The sequence below is a fragment of the Leptodactylus fuscus genome, chromosome 11 (assembly GCF_031893055.1).
Source record: "Leptodactylus fuscus isolate aLepFus1 chromosome 11, aLepFus1.hap2, whole genome shotgun sequence".
In the NCBI taxonomy this organism is placed as follows: Eukaryota; Metazoa; Chordata; class Amphibia; order Anura; family Leptodactylidae; genus Leptodactylus; species Leptodactylus fuscus.
Genome location: NC_134275.1, coordinates 58,012,218 through 58,038,920, shown reverse-complemented (window position 1 = coordinate 58,038,920; position 26,703 = coordinate 58,012,218). Strand labels below are relative to the sequence as shown.

At 42.6% G+C, this 26,703-nt stretch overlaps 1 protein-coding gene across 1 annotated transcript in view; it reads right to left on the bottom strand.

Moving 5' to 3' along the window:
- CHM (CHM Rab escort protein) overlaps positions 1 to 26,113 on the bottom strand; it is a 76,746-nt gene extending 50,633 nt beyond the window's left edge. Inside the window, exons 1-5 of the mRNA XM_075259262.1 lie at positions 26,053 to 26,113; positions 18,346 to 18,412; positions 15,098 to 15,170; positions 11,388 to 11,512; positions 2,614 to 2,959 (exon numbers count right to left, since the gene is read on the bottom strand). Coding sequence (XP_075115363.1) covers positions 2,614 to 2,959; positions 11,388 to 11,512; positions 15,098 to 15,170; positions 18,346 to 18,412; positions 26,053 to 26,101 — 660 coding nt within the window. The 5' untranslated portion in view covers positions 26,102 to 26,113. The remainder of the gene's footprint in view (positions 1 to 2,613; positions 2,960 to 11,387; positions 11,513 to 15,097; positions 15,171 to 18,345; positions 18,413 to 26,052) is intronic.
- Positions 26,114 to 26,703: the final 590 nt, after the last annotated feature.

Genomic DNA, 26,703 nt, shown 5'->3' with positions numbered 1-26,703 from the left:
AGTGACATCACATCTGTAGGTCACATGACCATGCCGCAGCTCAGGCTCAATCATTTTAATGATCAGCATCCGTGATGTCACTTCCTGGGAGGAGACATGAGACTCAGCCATGTTCTCTAACTCTTTAAAGGGGTGACAGCGGGGCTCAGAATAAAAGTAGCATCACACACTGGACCGATCCCCCCGAATCTCCCTCTGATCTCAACTTCCTGGCCCTCTTGCGTTGCTCAGAAAAGCAAAATGTTGCACATTTTTGTGCAATAATGGATTTGTGCAAAAATTTGCAAGACTTTAATGCAAAAAAAAAAAAAAAAAGGGGCGTAGAGAAATGAATAGATTTGTTGCTGCAATGTCTGATTTTGATGCTGGGAGCTCAAGGTGGTGCAGGTGTCAGATTGGCACCATTCAGGTGTGATGTGGCATTTGGTCTCTGGGGTATAGCGCATGATCTAGCGCCGGTCAGTGGCCAAGACGGATACTTCATTGTGTGCAAAGAAACTTATACAGGCCTCAGGTGTCAGGGCACGCAGGGAGTGGTAGTATTATGATAGTAGATAGTAGACAGTGTGTTAGGTATGGGCTTGTCAGGGATTTCTGGGTCCTCTAGTTCCCCTACATGCAGCAGAGCACTCGCCCCTTCACCAAGCCCTCCGAGTCCTGCCATTCTGCTAAATGTGCCCGCAGTAAATGATTCCTCCGCCTAATCCATCCTCAGGAACTCAATTATGTCTTTGATTTGCAGCAAGACAGAGAGACTGATCAGGGTGATGAATCGTGGAGGCCGCCGATCCTCTCGCTCCGAAGACGACATTTCTCCTCAGTTCACATCTATATTACCAGATGAAACGTGCGGCCGGGATCATTAATATTCATCTCCTTTACAAGGTCTAATTATTCTACGGGAAAAAACGGATTTATAGGAAAATAAACCATAAAGGCTAATTACGTGGATGAGATCGGCGGGCTGTAACCGAAGGCGACCGCAGGAAGGTAAATATTAGATGTAATGGAGGAGATAACAAGTCTATGGTGACAGAATCATCTGGAAACTCGGTCACATGTATGGAGGATACATCGCCAACAACATGGCGGTGGCAGCTGGACGACTGGGATAAAGAAAGCGACCCCAGCATATAATCTGTTATAAGGACCCCAAAACGTAATAATGAGTGCAGCTCTGGAGTATAATACAGGATGTAACTCAGGATCAGTACAGGATAAGTAATGTAATGTATGTACACAGTGACTGCACCAGCAGAATAGTGAGTGCAGCTCTGGAGTATAATACAGGATGTAACTCAGGATCAGTACAGGATAAGTAATGTAATGTATGTACACAGTGACTGCACAAGCAGAATAGTGAGCGCAGCTCTGGAGTATAATACAGGATGTAACTCAGGATCAGTACAGGATAAGTAATGTATGTACACAGTGACTGCACCAGCAGAATAGTGAGTGCAGCTCTGGAGTATAATACAGGATGTACCTCAGGATCAGTACAGGATAAGTAATGTAATGTATGTACACAGTGACTGCACCAGCAGAATAGTGAGTGCAGCTCTGGAGTATAATACAGGATGTAACTCAGGTTCAGTACAGGATAAGTAATGTAATGTATGTACACAGTGACTGTACCAGCAGAATAGTGAGCGCTGCTCTGGAATATAATACAGGATGTAACTCAGGATCAGTACAGGATAAGTAATGTAATGTATGTACACAGTGACTGCACCAGCAGAATAGTGAGCGCAGCTCTGGAGTATAATACAGGATGTAACCCAGGATCAGTAAAAGGATAAGTAATGTATGTACACAGTGACTGCACCAGCAGAATAGTGAGTGCAGCTCTGGAGTATAATACAGGATATAACTCAGGATCAGTACAGGATAAGTAATGTAATGTATGTACACAGTGACTGTACCCGAAGAATAGTGAGCGCAGCTCTGGAGTATAATACAGGATGTAACTCAGGATCAGTACAGGATAAGTAATGTAATGTATGTACACAGTGACTGCACCAGCAGAATAGTGAGTACAGCTGTGGAGTATAATACAGGATGTAACTCAGGATCAGTACAGGATAAGTAATGTAATGTATGTACACAGTGACTGTACCAGCAGAATAGTGAGTGCAGCTCTGGAGTATAATACAGGATGTAACTCAGGATCAGTACAGGATAAGTAATGTAATGTATGTACACAGTGACTGTACCAGCAGAATAGTGAGTGCAGCTCTGGAGTATAATACAGGATGTAACTCAGGATCAGTACAGGATAAGTAATGTAATGTATGTGCACAGTGACTGTACCCGGAGAACAGTGAGCACAGCTCTGGGGTATAATACAGGATGTAACTCAGGATCAGTACAGGATAAGTAATGTATGTACACAGTGACTGTACCAGGAGAATAGTGAGTGCAGCTCTGAAGTATAATAAAGGATGTAACTCAGGTTAAAGTTCAGGCAAATTGGTGAAGTGGTGAAGACACTTTTTGTATTCATAATATTTTCTAGCTTACTTTTTGGAATCAGTTTCTATACATAAAATGTGTATTGGTGAATTGACTATTCACAATTGCAGTAGTATATAAATCCACATTGTACAGACTGACCTTTGAGACCAGATCGATATTGAATCTCCTTCCTTCTCTGACAATATCAGAGTATGTGATGGTTTTCTGGGGCTCTGTTTGATTCACAGCAGGTGGGGAATGTTCTGTGTCACTGACATCGGCTGGTACTTGGTCACTTTCTGCAGACTCCTCACAGTCAGCCGTGGCTGTGCTCTCTGACTGCACTGGGTCCTGAGACTCTGCTGCAATGTTTGGCTGCTCAGCGGAGCTGATGTTCTGAGTGGAGGCTTCAGAGGGGAAGTCTGAATCTTTGGACTCAGTGGTTAAAAGGTCTGGATTTACACCAAGTGCCCCAACCTCCTGAACATTCACTGAATCTTCATTTCTAAAGAGAATGAAAAAAAAGACAAAATGTAATAAAGGACAAATGTAAATGAATATATATACACTACTTAGCATCTAATACTGCAACTGTCATAGGAAGTAGTCAGTTGCTTCGTACTAGAGATTCCTGACCAGAACTGAATATGAAGTAAAGCAAACATCCACTGTACACCATAAAATCAATAATTCTGTACTGATTCTGAGTTACATCCTGTATTATACTCCAGAGCTGCGCTCACTATTGTGCTGGTACAGTCACTGTGTACATACATTACTTATCCTGTACTGATCCTGAATTACATCCTGTATTATACTCCAGAGCTGCACTCACTATTCTGCTGGTGCAGTCACTGTGTACTACATTACATTACTTATCCTGTACTGATCCTGAGTTACATTCTGTATTATACTCCAGAGCTGCACTCACTATTCTGCTGGTGCAGTCACTGTGTACATACATTACATTACTTATCCTGTACTGATCCTGAGTTACATCCTGTATTATACACCAGAGCTGCGCTCACTATTCTGCTGGTACAGTCACTGTGTACATACATTACATTACTTAACCTGTACTGATCCTGAGTTATATCCTGTATTATACTCCAGAGCTGCACTCACTATTCTGCTGGTACAGTCACTGTGTACATACATTACATTACTTACCCTGTACTGAACCTGAATTACATCCTATATTATACCCCAGAGCTGCACTCACTATTCTGCTGGTACACTCACTGTGTACATACATTACATTACTTATCCTGTACTGATCCTGAGTTACATCCTGTATTATACTCCAGAGCTACGCTCACTATTCTGCTGGTACAGTCACTGTGTACATACATTACATTACTTATCCTGTATTGATCCTGAGTTACATCCTGTATTATATTCCAGAGCTGCACTCACTATTCTGCTGGTGCAGTCACTGTGTACATACATTACATTACTTATCCTGTATTGATCCTGAGTTACATCCTGTATTATATTCCAGAGCAGCGCTCACTATTCTGCTGGTACAGTCACTGTGTACATACATTACATTACTTATCCTGTACTGAACCTGAGTTACATCCTGTATTATACTCCAGAGCTGCACTCACTATTCTGCTGGTACAGTCACTGTGTACATACATTACATTACTTATCCTGTACTAATCCTGAGTTACACCCTGTATTATACTCCAGAGCTGCGCTCACTATTCTGCTGGTACAGTCACTGTGTACATACATTACATTACTTATCCTGTACTGATTCTGAGTTACATCCTGTATTATACTCCAGAGCTGCACTCACTATTCTGCTGGTACAGTCACTGTGTACATACATTACATTACTTATCCTGTACTGATCCTGAGTTACATCCTGTATTATACTCCAGAGCTGCGCTCACTATTCTGCTGATGCAGTCACTGTGTACATACATTACATTACTTATCCTGTACTGATCCTGAGTTACATCCTGTATTATACTCCAGAGCTGCGCTCACTATTCTGCTGGTACAGTCACTGTGTACATACATTACTTATCCTGTACTGATCCTGAGTTACATCCTGTATTATACTCCAGAGCTGCACTCACTATTCTGCTGGTACAGTCACTGTGTACATACATTACATTACTTATCCTGTAATGATCCTGAGTTACATCCTGTATTATACTCCAGAGCTGCACTCACTATTCTGCTGGAGGAGTTATACATTATGCGATTGGTATGTATGATATATCCGTAGATATACAGACCAGTCACCTGATCTATAAACAATCTGTTGTCAGTCTGATGTTTACCACCCACACCAGGTAAGGACAGAAGCGGCTGCAGAGAACACATGGTGCCCGGGGGGTGACGGCCGTGCTTATTCACTTTGGCAATCCTTGACAACAACAACAGGACACCAGACCGTTTAGAAGGAGCAGTGGTGGTGACAGAGTGAGCGCCTCCTGCAGGGTGTCGCCATCATCACGGGGATGAAGGGAGTTGATGCAGATGAGGGTTTGTATTTAGGTTAATGCTGTCGGGTTAATGATGATTCCCGGCTGATATCACGCTCCGTGCACATTTTGTGCTGAACACGCTCAGAAAGACGCTGGAGCTTCGCTTTCTGCCTCGCTGGACAATCACTTTTCGTGTGTAATAACCGGTGATGTGCGACAGAAAATAAAGAAAAAAATGACCTTATAAAGAAGAGTCACGGGGGGAGGAGATGGGGCGATCGGAGGGGGCGGGGGGGATTGTTTGGGGGGACGGGGAGGGCGTCTTCAGTCTGAAAAGCCTTGTTAGTGATTTTCATTATTGGGACCTGACACAAAACACTAATAAAGAATCTTTTATAGAAGCAGAAGGATAAGATGATGTGATCTTGTGTGACTGGCCGATAATCCAGTATATAATCCTACTGGTGCCGGACTACAGGAGGTCTAATACGTGTGACCAGAAAAGTCTATGAAACTGGAATCACTCATAACGCTTATGTGGCAATCCAATAATCCAGAATGTAATCCCAGGAGGTCTACGCTATGTGGATAGAAAAGTCCAAAAGACTTTAATCACAGTCCAATAATCCAGAATATAATCCCACCGCTGCAGAATTATATGATGTCTATCAAACTAGAACAGCACATTAGGTTAAAAACGTGATCTTTTACAGTCACTTCCGGGTGGAGAGTATTCTAGTGATTCCCATTCATACCTTGTGGAGAAATGTGGGCAGCAGGCACGATGTGATTTCCAAAACTATCATGATGGTTTCCTTATAGGTATAATGGAAGCAGAAAGTCCATAAAGGAAACCTCTGTGCACTGTCCATGAAAAGTGATATGAAGGGGCCACACGGTGGCTCAGTACACTGCAGCGCTGGCTCCTGGTGTTCAAATCCCGCCACGGGCAAAAAAACATCTGCAAGGAGTTTGTATGTTCTCCCCGTGTTTGCATGGATCTCCATCCCATATTCCAAAAAAAAAGACATACTGATAGGGGAAAAAAATGAACATTGTGATCTCTATGTGGGGCTCACAATCTACATTAAGAAAAAAGGAAAAAAGAAAAGTCATACGAAAAAAAACCCAAAATGCATTGTTGCCACAGGTTTTCCCGCAGCACTTCTTTGCTACGAGGGGCCTTAACTCACTTGTAAGGACCGGATCCTAAACATACCGGAGCTGATTTATTATGCACAAAGATATTGTGACTTGTTTTCTTGCAACCTCTCTTGCTACTTTCCCGAAAAAGAGGGCATGTTCAGGGCGTGCAGTGGTGGGGTCATCAACCCCGTCAGTTATTATCTGTTACACCAGAAATCTGGCGTAAATGTTGGAAATTTACGCCAGCTTTAAAATGGTCTAGATCTCCCTGCAGGCGCATGGACCGACAAACAGTGCACCTTGTTATATTTAAGGTGCGCCCTCTGCAGGTGATGGGGTTATGACAATTGGCATTAGTAATACCACTCCTTATAATCCTCACCAAATGTGCATAGAAAGCAGCTCTGGGATAGTGATAGGCATAACGTGAAGATTCTGGGCCGAGTGCAACATCGGTAATGGGGTGCTTAAAACACTATGTGCCATACAGAAATGTGGCAGAGGGACCATTGGGGTTCCTCTCAGGTTAAAGGGCCCAATAGAATCTACAACCTCTGCACCCCCTAGAGCTACGCTTCTGAGCTATCCACAGGATAGGTCACCAGTATCTGATCTGTGGGGGTACCACACATGGACCCCCCACAGATCAGCTGTTCTGATATCCTCCATATGTCAGAAGCTGCTGCAGTGGACGGGGAGTGGAAACTGCTCTGTTCTTTTTCCAGTAAAGCTAAATTCACATATGCAGCCAAGTCTCCATTGTCGACACACCTGAACAACAGAGTAGCGACATTAGTGTGACCCTAGCGCAATAGGAGCCGACCTACAGCCCCATCCATTGGATAGCAGTGACGCCGGGTATTGTCGCCCTGCTCCTATTATTTGGGTAAGAGCAAAGCTGTTTCCACTCCCCAACTACTACATCTTGTCCTGCATAAAAAGGCGCCATATCCAGCTCCATGCACATAAATATGAAAAACTTACAGGGTCAGAACATGGAGACACAAATGTATTTTTCTATTCTACAATGTTTTTAATTTTTTTTAAAGGCATCAAAACATTACAAACACTACAGTGTTGGCCAAAAGTATTGCCCCCCCTGCAATTCTGTCAGATAATACTCCTGTTCTTCCAGAAAATGATTGCAAGTACAAACTCTTTGGTAATATCTTCATTTATTTTGCTTGCAATGAAAAAACACAAAAGAGAATGAAAAAAAAGTCAAATCATTGATCATTTTACACAAAACTCCAAAAATGGGTCGGACAAAAGTATTGGCCCCCTCAGCCTAATACTTGGTAGCACAACCTTTAGACACAATAACTGTGCACAACCGCTTCCGGTAACCAGCAATGAGTTTCTTACAAGGCTCTGCTGGAATCTTAGACCATTCTTCTTTGGCAAACTGCTCCAGGTCCCCCCTGAGATGTGAAGGGGGCCTTCTCCAATCTGCCATCAAGAGATCTCTCCTCCCCCACAGGTGTTCTATGGGATTCAGGTCTGGACTCATTGCCGGCCACTTTACAAGTCTCCAGTGCTTTCTCTCAAACCATTTTCTAGTGCTGACCTGAAGTGTGTTTTGGGTCATTGTCCTGCTGGAAGACCCATGACCTCTGAGGGAGACCCAGCTTTCTCACACTGGGCCCTACATTATGCTGCACAATGTGTTGGTAGTCTTCAGACTTCATAATGCCATGCACACGGTCAAGCAGTCCAGTGCCAGAGGCAGCAAAGCAACCCCAAAACATCAGGGAACCTCCTCCATGTCTGACTGTAGGGACCGTGTTCTTTTCTTTGAAGGCCTCTTTTTTTTCCTGTAAACTCTATGTTGATGCCTTTTCCTACTTTTGTCTCATCTGACCAGAGAACATTCTTCCAAAACATTTTTGGCTTTCTCCGGTAAGTTTTGGCAAACTCCAGCCTGGCTTTTTTATGTCTCTGGGTAAGAAGTGGGGTCTTCCTGGGTCTCCTACCATACAGTCCCTTTTCATTCAGACGCTGACGGATAGTACGGGGTGACACTGTTGTACCCTCAGACTGCAGGGCAGCTTGAACTTGTTTGGATGTTAGTCGAGGTTCTTTATCCACCATCCGCACAATCTTGCGTTGAAATCTCTCGTCAATTTTACTTTTCCGTCCACCTCTAGGGAGGTTAGCCACAGTGCCATGGGCTTTACACTTCTTGATGACACTGCGCACGGTAGACACAGGAACATTCAGGTCTTTGGAGATGGACTTGTAGCCTTGAGATTGCTCATGCTTCCTCACAATTTTGCTTTTCAAGTCCTCAGACAGTTCTTTGGTCTTCTTTCTTTTCTCCATGCTCAATGTGGTACATACAAGGACACAGGACAGAGGTTGAGTCAACTTTAATCCATTTCAACTGGCTGCAAGTGTGATTTAGTTATTGCCACCACCCGTTAGGTGCCTCAGGTAAGTAACAGGTGCTGTTAATTACACAAATTAGAGAAGCATCACATGATTTTTAAAACAGTGCCAATACTTTTGCCCACCCCCTTTTTTATGTTTGCTGTGGAATTATATCCAATTTGGCTTTTTGACAATTCTTTTTGTGGTTTTCCATTGAAGACAAATTAAATGAAGATAATAATACCAAAGAATTTGTGATTGCAATCATTTTCTGGAAGAAAATGAGTATTATCTGACAAAATTGCAAGGATGCCAATACTTTTGGCCAACACTGTATATAAATTTGGTATCGCCATGATTGTACTGACCCACAAGATACAGGTAACATGTCATTTGAACCACATAGTGAATGCCATAAGAAATTTGCGCAAATGCATTTTTTATATAGGATCTAATGGATTACACTGCTGCCCGGACATTGTGCCGCCATCCTCCAGTCTGGCTGTCTGCATTACACATCCCTGGATACATCTGATGCCATAGAAGTTACTACCACCTATAAGATGCCCGGGCTCCAGACACCGCTCAGCAGTTCTTCTTCCTCCTCATCTTCTTCCTCACCTCACTTTCTCCAGTGACACATTACACCTCACAGGAGATTGATAGTTTACATAAAAAAACAAATTCGGTGTTTGTTTCAGGAGGTCCGCCGCCTTCTCTGCAGGTACCTGGGCTGCCTGCTTTATGTGGAGCGGTCATAATATTTATGAGCAAATTTCCTCAAGGACTCTCCAGCCCCGCAGCTCGGAGAGAATATTACAGAGAGTAAACAACGGCCGTAACGATTTCCCCCTGTTTCACTGCGCTAATAAATATACACGCCTTGTAATGTGAAGTTTACAGGATGCCGTCACTTGTGGAGAACAGAGACAGAAGGTGTGTTATATAGAGCAATGAGAGGGGAAAAAGAACCGTCATATACTGACTATAGAAGGAATATAGCCCAAGGTAACGGAGATCACCAGGATATAGTATATGAGAGTACACAAGAGGATGGATCACTGTATATATACTAAATTACTTATCACATAGTGCTGCGCTCACTATTCTGCTGGTACAGTCACTGTGTACATACATTACATTACATTTCATGTACTGATCCTGAGTTACATCCTGTATTATATTCCGGAGCTGCACTCACTATTCTGCTGGTACAGTCACTGTGTACATACATTACATCACTTATCCTGTACTGATCCTGAGTTATATCCTGTATTATACTCCAGAGCTGCGCTCACTATTCTGCTGGTACAGTCACTGTGTACATACATTACATTACTTATCCTGTACTGATCCTGAGTTATATCCTGTATTATACTCCAGAGCTGCGCTCACTATTCTGCTGGTACAGTCACTGTGTACATTACATTACTTATCCTGTACTGATCCTGAGTTACATCCTGTATTATACTCCAGAGCTGCACTCACTATTCTGCTGGTGCAGTCACTGTGTACATACATTACATTACTTATCCTGTACTGATCCTGAGTTACATCCTGTATTATACTCCAGAGCTGCGCTCACTATTCTACTGGTACAATCACTGTGTACATACATTACATTACTTATCCTGTACTGATCCTGATTTACATCCTGTATTATACTCCAGAGCTGCGCTCACTATTCTACTGGTACAGTCACTGTGTACATACATTACATTGCTTATCCTGTACTGATCCTGAGTTATATCCTGTATTATACTCCAGAGCTGCGCTCACTATTCTACTGGTACAGTCACTGTGTACATACATTACAATACTTATCCTGTACTGATCCTGAGTTACATCCTGTATTATATTCCAGAGCTGCGCTCACTATTCTGCTGGTGCAGTCACTGTGTACATACATTACAATACTTATCCTGTACTGATCCTGAGTTACATCCTGTATTATACTCCAGAGCTGCGCTCACTATTCTGCTGGTGCAGTCACTGTGTACATACATTACATTGCTTATCCTGTACTGATCCTGAGTTACATCCTGTATTATACTCCAGAGTTGTGCTCACTATTCTGCTGGTGCAGTCACTGTGTACATACATTACATTGCTTATCCTGTACTGATCCTGAGTTACATCCTGTATTATACTCCAGAGCTGCGCTCACTATTCTGCTGGTGCAGTCACTGTGTACATACATTACATTACTTATCCTGTACTGATCCTGAGTTACATCCTGTATTATACTCCAGAGTTGTGCTCACTATTCTGCTGGTGCAGTCACTGTGTACATACATTACATTACTTATCCTGTACTGATCCTGAGTTACATCCTGTATTATACTCCAGAGCTGCGCTCACTATTCTGCAGGTGCAGTCACTGTGTACATACATTACATTACTTATCCTGTACTGATCCTGAGTTACATCCTGTATTATACTCTACAGCTGCGCTCACTATTTTGCAAGCCATAGAGCTGAAATTTCCTGGCATTCCTTGCTTGTTCAGTCTGTGTACAGATTGATTTGCTTTCTAAGAAATGCCTGTATACCTTATAAGATATAGGTAAAACTGTGAGGTCAAAGGTCAGTTTTGGGAGGGTAAAAAATTACCAACTCAGATTTGTCAATATAAAATTATTATTTATTTAAAATCATATTTTACCATTATCAGTATTATATAATTACAGGCATACTTTTCTGCACATTTGCATGAAATAAATCACTAGTGAATTTATTAGTGAATTAGGGGGGGGGCTTTCTTGTGTCTGTCTGATCAGGCTGTAGCCATTTATTACAGAGTCAGAGTAGTAGTAAATATGGGAGTTGCAGTTGGTGCTATGACCTATGACTCCACAGCCCTGCTGAAACAATCTGCCTCCCTTGCTGACGGTTTCCAGCGTCTTTCTATTACTGGAGCTGCCTCTGCTGTTCTCTGACCCCATTATATCAGGGTTCTGTCCATTTTCTTACCTGGAATAGGTATAAACCTCAATGTTTGTTATGGTCTTATCCCGCTGGTTCAGGAGAAGCGGCTCCTCATTTTCCAGTATGTCTTCTTTATTTATCTCTGGTTCTTCTGTGGTGACATCTTCTTTCTGGTAGGAGATTAAATAAGATGAAAAATATAGAACGTATTGACCGTATGAGTAAACAGAGTGTATAGAAACACATTGCACATATGTATGTGAGTGTACATAATGCATATCATATACATCTACCTAAAAACAAATATACTGTACTTATGTGGATGCACTGTACACAGGGGTGTAATATGTATGCGAGTGTATATAATGTACTATATATCATACTGCTGTTGCCTATGACAATATGGTGTACGTCTGTATATACACTAAATACAGAGGTGTAATATATGTATAGGAGTGAGTATGTAATGTATATGATATAGATGTACCTATAACAAACATACTGCACCTCTGTGGATACACTGTGCACAGGAGTGTAATATAATGTATGTATACGAGTGTATATAATGCACTGTATATCATACTGCTGTGCCTATGACAATATGGTGTACCTCTGTATATACACTAAATACAGAGGTGTAATATATGTATATGAGTAGGTGTATATAATGTATATGATATAGATGTACCTATAACAAACATACCGTACTTATGTGGATACACTGTACATAGGGGTGTGATATATGAATATGAGTGTATATAATGTATATCATATAGATCTGCCTATGAGAATATACTGTACCTCTGTATAAATACAGATGTGTAATATATGCATGAGTGTATATAATGTATATAGAAGAGAATGTTTGTTTTTGTACTGTGTTAGCCAGTGGGTATGAAATATAAAAAACTAAAAACTTGAGAGTATTCAGTAGGTGATACCATTTTTAATGGCTAACTCATAATGATGACAGAATATAACGTTTCGAAGCTCTTTGGCTTCTTCTTCAGATATAACTAAGAACAATTTCTGAAGGCTCCATATTTATGTACAATCGGACACATAGGGATAGGATTTCAGGAGGGAGGGGGATGAGGAGAAGAGGCTTATTAGTATATACATGTAAACAATTCACAGTTCCCAGGTTCTTATCTTTATGGCTGTCTTAGTTCAGTGATTTCTATAGCATGACATGAACCCATTCAACACAACAACACATTCATTCCATTCTCCAGAGTGTTAAATAGGGTCATGTACTTGTATTCATGAATTTGTCTGTGTTTCCTTGATTTAAAGTTCCCTCTTAAAATAAAAATTTTCATGTCACTGGTAATATTATGATCTTCACTGCAGAAATGTTTTGGCACGGGAAGGTCCAGTCTTTGTTCTCTAATTGAATGTCGATGTGCGTTCATTCTTATTCTGAGCCTCTGGCCGGTCTCTCCAACATACAGATTTACAGTGGAACATTTGGTGCATATTATTAAATACACTACATTAGGTGTGTTACAGGTGAACGTACCTGGGATTTTATATTCCCTGTTAGAGTTTGGTATCTCTATCCTGTCAGTGGTCAGTATGTGCGGACAGGTTTTGCACCTTTTATGTCCGCATGGAAATGTTCCTGTGTTAGTTGGAGGTGACAGTGAGCTGCTAATAACCATATTCCTGAGGTTTGGTGGTTGTCTGTAGCACAGGAGAGGGGGGTCTGGAAATATGGATTTTAGACGGTCGTCTTTTTGCAGTACTGGATGTAATTTGCATGCGATTCCTCTCAGCATCTCCAGGTGTGGCTTATATGTGACGACCAGGGGCACCCGATTGTTTTCCTGTTTTGTATTGTATTTTAATAAATCCGATCTTGGTATTCTGGTGGCCCTGGTGATTTGGTTTTTAACTGTTCTTGGATGGTAACCCTGCCTCAAGAACTAAGACAGCCATAAAGAACCTGGGAACTGTGAATTGTTTACATGTATATACTAATAAGCCTCTTCTCCTCATCCCCTCCCTCCTGAAATCCTATCCCTATGTGTCCTGTTGTACATAAATATGCAGCCTTCAGAAATTGTTCTTAGTTATACTGTGTTTCCCCGAAAGTAAGACAGTGTCTTACATTCTTTTTATCCCCAAAAGTCCCACTATGTCTTACTTTCGGGGTATGTCTAATATTGGGAAAACCAACCACCCTCCCCCCCCCCCCATCATCATCATCATCAATCATATGGATTTAAGCGGCGGCACACGAGGAGTTAAGCGGCGGCCGCCGGCAAAGTCTGCGTGCCGCTTCCATACATTGCAATGGGAGCGCGCTATTCAAATAGTATTCGTTCATCTCTAACTTCAATTGTAACTTCTTACAATTGAAGTTAGAGATGCACGAATACTATTTGAATAGCACGCTCCTATTGCAATGTATGGAAGCGGCAGGCAGACTTTGCCGGTGGCCGCCGCTTAACGGGATTCTACCATTAAAAGAAGTTCTTTCCACTGACCACGTCGGAGTAGCCTTAAAAAAGGCTATTCATCTCCTACCTGTTGCCGTAGCCAGCGCCGCCTTCTTCCTCAGCTGCGTCCGCCCCATCTATGTCCCCGTCGGGCCTCATGGATGACGCATGCGCAGTCGGCTCTAACAGGCTCTCGCAGCCAGAGCCGACTGTGCATGCGTCAGCCATGAGGCCCGACGGGGACATAGACAGGGCGGACGCAGCTGAGGAAGACGGCGGCGCTGGCTACGGCAACAGGTAGGAGACGAATAGCCTTTAAAGGCTATTCCGACGTGGTCAGTGGAAAGAACTTCTTTTAATGGAAGAATCCCTTTAACTCCTCGCGTGCTGAGCGCTTCCATTCATTTCAATGGAAGCGTGCCATTGAAATGAATAGAAGCGGCTGGCACGCGGGGGGTTAAGCGGCCGCCGGCAAAGTCCTTCTTCACAGCACTGTGCTGTGAGAGCCGGGGGGAACGCCCCCTCCCTCTCCGGGGAGTTCCCCCCGGCTCTCACAGCACAGCGGAGCCCCGTGTTTTCCCGATACAGTAACACAGTAACACCCCCCCGAAAGTAAGACAGTGTCTTACATTCTTTTTACCCCGAAAGTCCCACTATGTCTTACTTTCGGGGTATGTCTTACATTAGCTGACCTCCCTAAAACCCCCGCTACGTCTTACTATCGGGGGTGTCTTACTATCGGGGAAACACGGTATCTGAAAAAGAAGCCAAAGAGCTTCGAAACGTTATATATTGTCATCATTATGAGTTAGCCATTAAAAAAGGTATCATCAACTGAAGACTCTCAAGTTTTTTGTTTTTTATATAAAGTATATCATATAGATGTACCTATAACAAATATACTGTACCTATGCGGATACACTGTATACAGAGGTGCAATATATGTATATGAGTAAGTGAACATATTATCATTTACCATTTATCATATACATGTAGCTATTACAAACATACTGTACCTATGTGGACACACTGTATACAGGGGTGTAATATGTATACGAGTGAATGTATTTAATGTATAGTATATTGGTGTGCCTTTGAGAGTATACTGCACCACTGAATATACACTAAATACAGAGGTGTAATATGTATACAAGTGAATGTATATAATGTATATCATCCGCGTGTACCTATGAGAACATATTGCAACTCTGTATATACACTGCCTACAGAGATGTAATATATGAGTGAGTGTATATAAGGTATAGTATATGTATGTGCAGGATATTATACCATGAGAGGTAGGACACGTACCTGACACTCCGCAATCCATGTCTGTAACCCGGAAAATGTAAAACTGGCCCAGTTACCGCCATAATAATTTTTCCTACAAAGTAAAAAAAAAAAAAAAAAAAAAAACAGTCAGAGAAAGAATGAAAGACAAAAAGAGAGAAAGAAATAGAGAACGGAAGAGACAGAAGTGGGAAAAGGAAGAGAGATATAAGAAAGGAAGAAAAAGAGAGAAAAACTATAGAAAAAAAAGAGAGAAAGAGATAAAGGTAAAACGAGGAAGTGAGAAAAAGAGGAAAGAAAAAAGAAAAACAAGAAAATAGCAAGAAAAAGAAAAGAGAGAGAAAGGAAGAGGAAGAAAGCCAAGCAAAGAGACAAAGGAGAGAAAGAGACAAAGGAGAGAAAGGAAGGAGAAAGGAAAATACAGGAAACAAGAGAGCAAGATAAAGGAAGAGGGAAAGGGTGTCAAGAAAGAGAAAGACAGAAAAAAGACAGAATGAATAGAGGGAAGAGTAGAGAGCAGCGCGTGGCGGGTGTATAGGAATATCGGGGGGGTCATGAATTCCCGCCTGTCTCGGAGGTGACGGTATCTGGGTGATTTGTATCTGGGAAGATTTATCAGTGATCACACTAAGGATGGGAGGACAATCCATCTCTCGCCCGCTCAGGGTAACACTACTGCTCTGTATACCTCTGCAAGTGGACACCCCAAGTATAGTGCACACACCCCAAAGTACCAATTACTGCTAATACGGTGGCCTAATGACGTGTCAGAGTGATGAGACAGCAGGAGGGAGGTATGAAAGTGCCGAACTGTCCACCAAATACGAACACAGATCTGGTGATTCTGCCAATGAACATAGTAGTGTTTTCATCCAGCCCGAAAATCCGTATTCTGTTCCTACCCCATCCCCCCACAACATCTGCCCTATCCAGGGTAGCGGGTCAGTATATAGTGTGGAGTTGTCTGAATCAGACCTGATAACAGGGGACAATAGATCATACCCAACTACCTAACAGCTTTTAGAAATCCCGTCCCCATCTCATTACAAGCGGCGGCCGCAGTGATGGAGCCGGACAGCTGGCAGCGGGCACACACCGACCTCCTTCAATTACATTTTGGCATCGGACAGCTCCGGCTTCTGATCCGTCTGCGGGAATTAATGACAAACGGCCAATCAACGGCTTCTCCCGGATAGGACGGGAGCGGGGCGCATAAATCACCTGAGGTGCCACTCAATGCTTTTTAATGGAGCTCTCCTGAAACGTTCGTTATTGTGATTTGGCGCCATGTACGTCCCGGATTGTAAGCAGAAATGATATATGGGCTGCAAAGTGGCAGCGGGTCGGCACAGGCTTAAAAAAAAAGTGTTATAACGGGAAATCACGTGTCCGCTGACCGCGACGCCATTCTTCTTCATAAAAGGGATATTAAACATGTCCTGCTCAGCTATTTTTAGTCAGATCTGTTCCTAGAAAAGCTGGGTCATAAGCAATAGCAATACCCTGTCCTACTCACTGGAAAATCTACCAATCAGGGTTTGAGAAAGTTGGGTGATAAACACTATATTGCACATTATGCATGTAGTCCATATGCAGAGCCTACTACACCTACAGGACGGGGCACATGCATACAATAATATCACAGCGGGCACTTTACCGGCCCATCTACGGCCGCTGCATATGGAATACTTTATTATTAGGACCCCCAGAACTCGTCAGGTCCTCTACAGGACTCCCCCCCCCCCCATCATACAATCCAATAATTTGGCATGGGAATAGGATCTATATGGATGGATCACATGGCGCCCTCTGACTTTCAGGTGCCCTAATAATGATGGCTACTGGAGTGTGTGTCCCTGCATAAACAATGAAGGGGATTCATTAGTGTGTGGCTCCACCTCCAGCGACTGTTAGTATTAGGCTCCACCTCCAGCGACTGTTAGTATTAGGCTACACCTCCAGAGACTGTTACTATTAGGCTCCACCTCAAGTGACTGTTAGTATTAGGCACTAGAGATGAGCAAACACTGTTCGGATCAGCCGATCCAAACAGCACGCTCCCATAGAAATGAATGGAGGCACCTGTGATGCTGACTTTGCCGGCGGCCGGCCGGCGTCACAGGTGCTTCCATTCATTTCTATGGGAGCGTGCTGTTCGGATCGGCTGATCCGAACAGTGTTTGCCCATCTCTATTAGGCACCACACCGGCAACTGTTAGTATTAGGCACCACCTCCAGAGGCTGTTACTATTACAGTAGGCACCACCGCCAAAGACTGTTAGTATTAGGCTCCACCTCCAGCAACTGTTACTATTAGGCACCAACTTCAGAGACTGTTAGTATTAGGCTCCACCTCCAGAGAGTGTTACTATTAGGCACCACCGCCAAAGACTGTTAGTATTAGGCTCCACCTCCAGCAACTGTTACTATTAGGCACCAACTCCGGAGACTGTTAGTATTAGGCTCCACCTCCAGAGACTGTTAGTATTAGTCACCATCTCTGGAGACTGTTAGTATTAGGCACCATCTCCGGCGACTGATAGTATTAGGCTCCACCTCCAGAGAGTGTTACTATTAGACACCACCTCCGGCGACTGATAGTATTAGTCACCATCTCTGGAGACTGTTAGTATTAGGCACCACCTCCGGCGACTGATAGTATTAGTCACCATCTCTGGAGACTGTTAGTATTAGGCACCACCTCCGGCGACTGATAGTATTAGGCTCCACCTCCAGAGACTGTTACTATTAGGCACCACCTCCGGCGACTGATAGTATTAGTCACCATCTATGGAGACTGTTAGTATTAGGCACCACCTCCGGCGACTGATAGTATTAGGCTCCACCTCCAGAGACTGTTACTATTAGGCACCACCTCCGGCGACTGATAGTATTAGTCACCATCTCTGGAGACTGTTAGTATTAGGCTCCATCTCTGGAGACTGTTAGTATTAGTCACCATCTCTGGAGACTGTTAGTATTAGTCACCATCTCTGGAGACTGTTAGTATTAGTCACCATCTCTGGAGACTGTTAGTATTAGGCACCACCTCCAAAGACTGTTACTATTAGGCACCAACTCCTGTGCCCACATCATACCAGGCGGGTTAGGGGTATATTTAGTTACTGTGACTTGGACAATGCTGCAACATCAAATACGCCAGACAGCACAGCTAACACACCCGGAGAACCACCTGCAGGATTCACACCACACTAAGCAGAGCCTATGTCTAACCACTCCATTCTAGCATCAGATTGGTAACAACTTACGAGTCAAGATGGAGGACGCGCTGTCCAATCCGAGAACAGGCAGCAGCGATGATGGATTCCTGCAGACCTGTGGAGAGAAAGACATTCTCAGCACATGGAAGACAAAATGATGGAACCCAGTATTGAACACCCCATCATCATCCACTTTAATTATTCCTCAGAGCTAAAACCATCCCCTATTCTGCCAGTAATGGGATTCTACAGCTACAGAATCGCAACACCTTACAGGGGTCCTCACAACTACCAGCTGTATACTCCCAGAACCCTTCTCTATCTAGACATTCAGATATGTAGCATTGCATAGCACCCCATGGTGCTATACATTATTATATTAATTCCATGGTGCTTTATATTATTATATTAATTCCATGGTGCTATACATTATTATATTAATTCCATGGCCCTGTACATTATTATATTAATTCCATGGTGCTATACATTATTATATTAATTCCATGGTGCTTTACATTTGGGGGTTACATACAGTACATAAAAAATACAAAACAAACAATACTAACAATGACTGACTGGCACAGTGGGGTAGAGGGCCCTGCCCACGAGGTCTTACAATCTATGAGGGGAGAGGGATAGAGACAGAAGGTGAGGGGGAGACTGTACAGATGGCGATGTGGTGACAATAGTGTTATTGGAGGTTGTAGCCCTTCCTGAATAGGGGAGTCTTCAGGGCCTTCTTGAATCCTGTGATTGTGGGGGTCAGTCTTATGTGTCTTGGTAAGGAGTTCCAGAGTATGGGGGATGCGCGGGAGAAATCTTGGAGACGGTTGTGTGAGGAGCGGATGAGAGCAGAGCGGAGTAGGAGGTCATTGGAGGATCCGAGGTTACGTGTGGGCAGGTAGCGGGAGATTAGGTCAGAGATATATGGAGGGGACATGTTGTGGATGGCTTTAGTGACAGGTCAGCACCACATTATACAGTGAGAACTACCTGATGGCTACTTACAGGGTTCATACACCTGCCCGATATTATGTGCTATACTGTGTGTTCTACTACATTTAGGTCTCATGCGCACGGCTGAGCGTCCAGGTCGAGGAACTTCTGAAGAAGGGTCCGTTGCTCCGTTACAATGATCGTAGAACAGGCCCCATCCCAGTATGTAGAGTATCTTGTATGTTATATTTCTTATATCCCATCTATTACACTGATCCAGGCATACCCCAGCATTATTAGATCGCCCATCAAAGCTCTAATGCAGCAGAAATTTAGATTTGTGGCACTTAAATAATAAACCGAAATCTTATATTTTCTTCTCTCCAGCTCTGATCTTACCTTGTGGTACAAAGTACCTGGCAGCGATCCCCCTCCCGCTATGACCTGACTATGGAGTCGCTGGTCCCAAAAAACAAAGGACTACGTTACTCTGTGCCCAGAACGTCCCTAACAGACTCGTGACAGTGGCTTTCATAGCGTCCCTCCTAGAACGTCCACCCCACGTCCACTGCAGGTGGTCACACATGCTCAGTAGCTCAGTGTTAGGAAAGCTCCTGTAAGCTACAAAGGATATGTCTTAAAGACTAGCTGAAGAATTTCATCTCCATTTCTGCTATGGATAAAATCCGCGCAACTTCTGGAGATTGCTTCTACCTGACACAAAGTGGATTGAAGATCTAAACAAGAAAAATCTGTGACATCTGAACTGTCACTTGGGCTGCAAAAATAACAACTGGGAGTTGGCTTTGGAGAAGGATTTTATGCAAAACCAAATATGCACTGAAAATACACTAAATAAATAAGTGAACCCATCAGCACATATTGATAGCAAGTCTGCCCTGAGATAAAAGTTGTCTTCTGAATCAGACTATCGCAATGTGACTGCACCAGTAGAATAGTGAGCGCAGCTCTGGAGTATAACACAGGATGTAACTCAGGATCAGTACAGGATAAGTAATGTAATGTATGTACACAGTGACTGTACCAGCAGAATAGTGAGTGCAGCTCTGGAGTATAACACAGGATAAGTAATGTAACATATGTACACAGTGACTGCACCAGCAGAATAGTGAGCGCAGCTCTGGAGTATAATACAGAATGTAACTCAGGATCAGTACAAGATAAGTAATGTAATGTATGTACACAGTGACTGTACCAGCAGAATAGTGAGTGCAGCTCTGGAGTATAATACAGGATGTAACTCAGGATCAGTACAGGATAAGTAATGTAATGTATGTACACAGTGACTGTACCAGCAGAATAGTGAGCGCAGCTCTGGAGTATAATACAGGATGTAACTCAGGATCAGTACAGGATAAGTAATGTAATGTATGTACACATTGACTGCACCAAAAGAATAGTGAGTGCAGCTTTGGAGTATAACATATGTGCAGTAAACCGTGTCTATGTATTCCATTATGTAGATGTAATAATAAACCTGCCATGATTATGTAGAACCATTGGTTTTATTTAGCGATAGAATGTGTGTAAACTGACGACATTGTAGAATGGATGATAGTAATATAAGTACAGGGCTTGTCCAGTGTAACGGATAGAGATGGCACAGCTCTGCAGGAAGTGGTCTTGGGGGGGGGGGGGGGGGGGGGTCACACCTCTGTCATTGCTCTGGTCTGATCCCCTGTGGATAAACCTGTGCAGATTGAGTACTCGGGGATGGCTGGACATAATGGTGCAACCTGATGAATGCTCGCCGTCCTCTGACAAGATGAAGGAAACAAACTTTCCAAAAGTTTCCGTCATTTTCCGATGGTTTCTGGAGCCAGGCGCATTTATTTTTATCATTGTGAAATAGAAATCAATGGACGACGGCAAATGAAAAATCAGAGGCAGAAATGAAGATAAGTCTTAAAGCTGTGAGTATGAGGGGATAAGGAGCCTATCGACACCACTGGAGGAGGAATAGATCTTACTTTACGAGGAGCGCGAGGCTGGAGGGCTCCCACATGCGCCATTACCAGTTATTGATGGGCAGGACGCCGGATTGTCGGCCAGATGGAATTTTACACATTTTTCAAGGGTAGTGAAAGAATCCAGTGACCTTTATAAACGGCCTCACCCTCTCCGATCTCTATCAGTGGCACCAGGAGAGATCTGCAGCAGATTTATACAGCACCAAATACAGCGACCGTATCTAATCCATACCTTGTATCCAAGAATACATCATCTGCAGCATCACATGATCTGCAGGGGCTCTTTCATGGCATTTCTGCTCATCTTGAGCTTTTTTTCATCATGTTTTCTCCATTTGCAATTGAAGCTGCTTTAAAAATGAATCAGATGCTCAGCGCTGACAACGCAACACTCTCAGCTAACAGGGGGACAGGGAAGATTTCGCTGCAGCTCTGGATGTGACTGGAGAGTTTAACAAAATCTAAACCAGTTGGAGTCAAAGAAAAGTCAAAATCCATTTTTCAGTCACCTGTATCCAAAGCGAGAAGGAAGGATATAGTGAGCTTAGGGCAAGTGACCCTAAAGACCAAAGCTTATATCAGTGCTGGAGTTTTGTAAGAGGAGGACAGATATCCTGCTGAGATGCCGGAACAATCACAGGCACGGCGTAAGGAACAGCAGCAGCAGGACAGTTTAAGAGCTGCCAAAACGTCAGAGCGGGGGCCACACGGTCGCTCAGTGGTTAGCACTGCAGCGCTGGGTCCTGGTGTTCAAATCCCGCCAAGGGCAAAAAAAAAAACATCTGCAAGGAGTTTGTATGTTCTCCCAGTGTTTGCATGGGTTTCCATCCCATATTCCAAAAAAGACATACTGATAGAGAAAAATGTACATTGTGAGCGCTATGTGGGGCTTACAATCTACATTTAAATGAAAAAAATATGCCAGAGCAGGCGAACCATCGATGGCAGCAATTTGCTGAATATAGGCGGATCATCAACGCCAACAACACGCAGATGAAGTCGCGGGCAGAGGCTAGTCAATCATATATGATGTATATGTCTTTGGGGGTTATATTGATACTGGAGTGTTAAAAGAGGAGGACTGATATCAGTCACATATGATATAAATGTCTCTCATATTATATAAATATCTATCAGTACTTATAAGAGGAGGACGAATATCACTCATATATGATGTACACTAACCAGAAAAAGGGTAACAATGTTTAGACCTTGTGTCTTTCAGGCTCCATATCTCACCATCCAGTACAGCTTGGAACATGAGAATACCATCAATTTATAGACAATCACCTTGGTTGTCTTATACTTAAATGTGACTTGTAACTAGTGTACGATTAGCTCTGCAGATTCTTGGCATTGTTACTGTTTTGCTCCTGGTGGTGGAAAAATCTATTTCTTCTTGTATACTACACATTACAACCCCTATAGCTCAGGGTGTTATTAGGAGATTCCCATATGAAAGGTGACAGGTTCATATTGAGGATCAGCCATGAAGAAGATTTCCCAAGAAAAGAGAAACAATATCGTCCAGCTCATGAAGAATATTACCAAACTGCATCATGTGAGCGCCATGGCAGATGGAGGAATAGGAAATGAAGTCCATCCATCGAAAAAGCCAAGAGGTGGTATCCCGGCAAAATACCGGAGTCAACAAGTCGCTCATTATAAGGTCTATCCAGGGTGGCTCATATACAAGCCCTGTGCAATGTTCATTACACAAATCCAAAATGGTGACCTCAGTTCCAGTATAAATCGGAGCAACACTATATAAGGGCCACAGTGCCAGTATATTACTGTATAGCACATATGGGAGGACCCCTATATAAGCGCTATCATACCAGTATATTACTGTATAGTATACATGAAGAACCACAGTATTAGTTTATTGCTGTATAGCACATATGGGAGGACCACTATATACAGGCCATTTTGCCATGATATTATTGTATAGTATATCTGATAGGACCTCTATATAAGGATCACAGTACCGATATTTTACTGTATCTTATATTAAGTCTATATTACTGTATAGTATATATGGGAGGACCACTATATACAGGCCACAATGCCAATATATTACTATATATATGGGAAGGCCAATATATAAGGACACCACATTACCAGTATATTACTGTATAGCATATATGGGAGAACCACTATATGGGCTAGTTCACACGTGAAAACCGCCTGGCTTATTTTGGTCCCGAAAAAACCCGCTTCCTAATTAGGAAGCGGGTTTTTTGACATTGAGGCGTTTTTTGGAGCTTCAGAAAACGACAGGCGGTTTTCCCCTCTCCTAAAGTGAATGGACTGTAAAAAAAAATGCTAGGCGTTTTCGGTCGCGTTTTTCGCCTCCCATTCACTTCTATTGCTTTCCTCAGGTGGAATACGCCAGAAGAATGGTCATGTCGCTTCTTTTTTCTGCTAGCAGCAACAAACTGGTACCAGAAAAACGAAATCTAGCAGTCTCCATAGACCACTATTGTATGGAGGTGGATTTTGAGGTGAAATCTGCTGTAAAAATCTGCCTCATTGCCCCCGTGTGAACTAGCCCTATAAGGACCATAGTACCAGTATAATACAGTATAGTATATATGGGAGGACCACTATATAAGGACCATAGTACCAGTATAATACAGTATATGGGAGGACCACTATATAAGGACCATAGTACCAGTATAATACAGTATATGGGAGGACCACTATAAAAAGACCATAGTACCAGTATAATACAGTATAGTATATATGGGAGGACCACTATATAAGGACCATAGTACCAGTATAATACAGTATACTATATATGGGAGGACCACTATAAAAAAAAACATAGTACCAGTAGATTACTGTATAGTATATATGCGAGAACCAGTATATAAAAATCATAGTACCAGTATATTACTGTATAGTATATATGGGAGGACTACAATATAAGAACTACAGCACCAGTATATTTCAGTATAGTATACATGGGAGGACCACAGTATAAGTATATTACTTTATAGTAACTATGGAAGGACTACAATATAATTGCACAGTACCAGTATATTGCTGTATAGTATACATTAGAGGACCACTATATAAGTACTACAGTACCAGTATATTACTGTATAGTATACATGGGAGGACCACTATATAAGTACTACAGTACCAGTATATTTCAGTATAGTATACATGGGAGGACCACAGTATAAGTATATTACTTTATAGTAACTATGGAAGGACTACAATATAATTGCACAGTACCAGTATATTACTGTATAGTATACAAGGCAGGACCACTATATAAGTACTACAGTACCAGTATATTACTATATAGTATACATGGGAGGACCACAGTATAAGTATATTACTTTATAGTAACTATGGAAGGACTACAATATAATTGCACAGTACCAGTATATTACTGTATAGTATACAAGGCAGGACCACTATATAAGTACTACAGTACCAGTATATTACTATATAGTAAACAAGGGAGGACCACTATATAAGGACCATAGTGCCAGTATATATTTGTATAATATACAAGGGAGGACCACTATATAAGGACAATAGTACCAGTATATTACTGTATAGTATACATGGGAGGACCACTATATAAGTACTACAATGCCAGTATATACTGTATAGTAACAATAATATTAATACATTTTATTTATATAGCGCCAACATATTCTGCAGCGCTGTACAATTTGTAGGGTTCAAATATAGACAGATACATTACAAAGAAAGTCATTTCACACAATGGGACTGAGGGCCCTGCTCGCAAGAGCTTACAATGTATGAGGTAGAGGGGGTGACACAAGAGGTAGCAGGGGCGGTATCGGAGTACCATTGCTTATACAGAGGTCAGACAATTTTGTAATAGTGGTGACTGTCATTACACAAAGATAAAACTTTATGAGCCATCACTAGTGGTGTCCTGTAACATGTGGATGGAGCTTGGACCTATAAAGTTAGCCTGAAATGGCATCATATCATGTGGGGAAATGTGGGAGCAGACAGACAAGTATATTACTGTATAGTATACATGAGAGGACCACTATATATACCAGTATATTACTGTATAGTATACATGAGAGGACCACTATATATACCAGTATATTACTGTATAGTATACATGAGAGGACCACTATATATACCAGTATATTACTGTATAGTATACATGAGAGGACCACTATATATACCAGTATATTACTGTATAGTATACATGAGAGGACCACTATATATACCAGTATATTACTGTATAGTATACATGAGAGGACCACTATATATACCAGTATATTACTGTATAGTATACATGAGAGGACCACTATATATACCAGTATATTACTGTATAGTATACATGAGAGGACCACTATATATACCAGTATATTACTGTATAGTATACAAGGGAGGACCACAATATAAGGACCATAGTACCAGTATATTACTGTATAGTATACATGAGAGGACCACTATATATACCAGTATATTACTGTATAGTATACATGAGAGGACCACTATATATACCAGTATATTACTGTATAGTATACAAGGGAGGACCACTATATAAGGACCATAGTACCAGTATATTACTGTATAGTATACAAGGGGGGGGGGGGCACTTCTCGCACAAGCCTTGGGGCTCCCAGGGGCCCCACCTTGACTTCCTGTCACTCTCAGGCTGCAGAATGAATCATCAATAAAGAACACTATATGTCTATCAGACCGGGCCAGCCCTCTTACTCCGCCCCTCGTCGGGTCACCTCTTTCTACGCCCCCTCCGGGCCACACGCACGCTGATAACACGTATTCCTACTATCACGACATGATCATCTTTCCTAACCTGTGCCCAGAATTACCACATCCAGCTCAGAAGGCAGGTCGTCAGCCATCTTGCCGAGGCAGAGCGATCATGTGATCAAGACAGCCGGAAGATCTAACCAATGAGGGCTGGCGACAGCCGGGCGGCCATCTTTACTGTGGGCAAATGCCCGATCATCAAGGCAGGAGGTAAGTAAAATACCCGGGGCAGTTACCTTCTCAGTGAGTATAATAACTCCCACCATCTCCTGCACACTGGACTACTCAGCCCTGCCTGCTACAAAGACATCATCATCACTAGGCAAGAACGAAGAGATGCGTTACCATAATAACTAATGACATCACTCTTCTCAGTCTACCCATGCAGGAGAGAAAATGAAAGCAACGATCTGATTGGTTATTCATAAAATAGAACAGTTCTGTCAGGGTCCTAATGTCTGTAGCCCCCACCTCCAAATATAAAGTGTACACCTGAACTGTATAGCCATAAGCGGACCTCATCCCCACCAACTGACCTGTATAGCGCCCCCTAGTGGTCCTCATGTAGCATAATGCCTTCTTGGTGGACACATACACTATAATACCCCTCAGTGATATCACACATTACCCATACCTCCCAACCGTCCTAGATTAAGGGGGACAGTCCCAGATTCTGGGAGATATGTCCCTGATT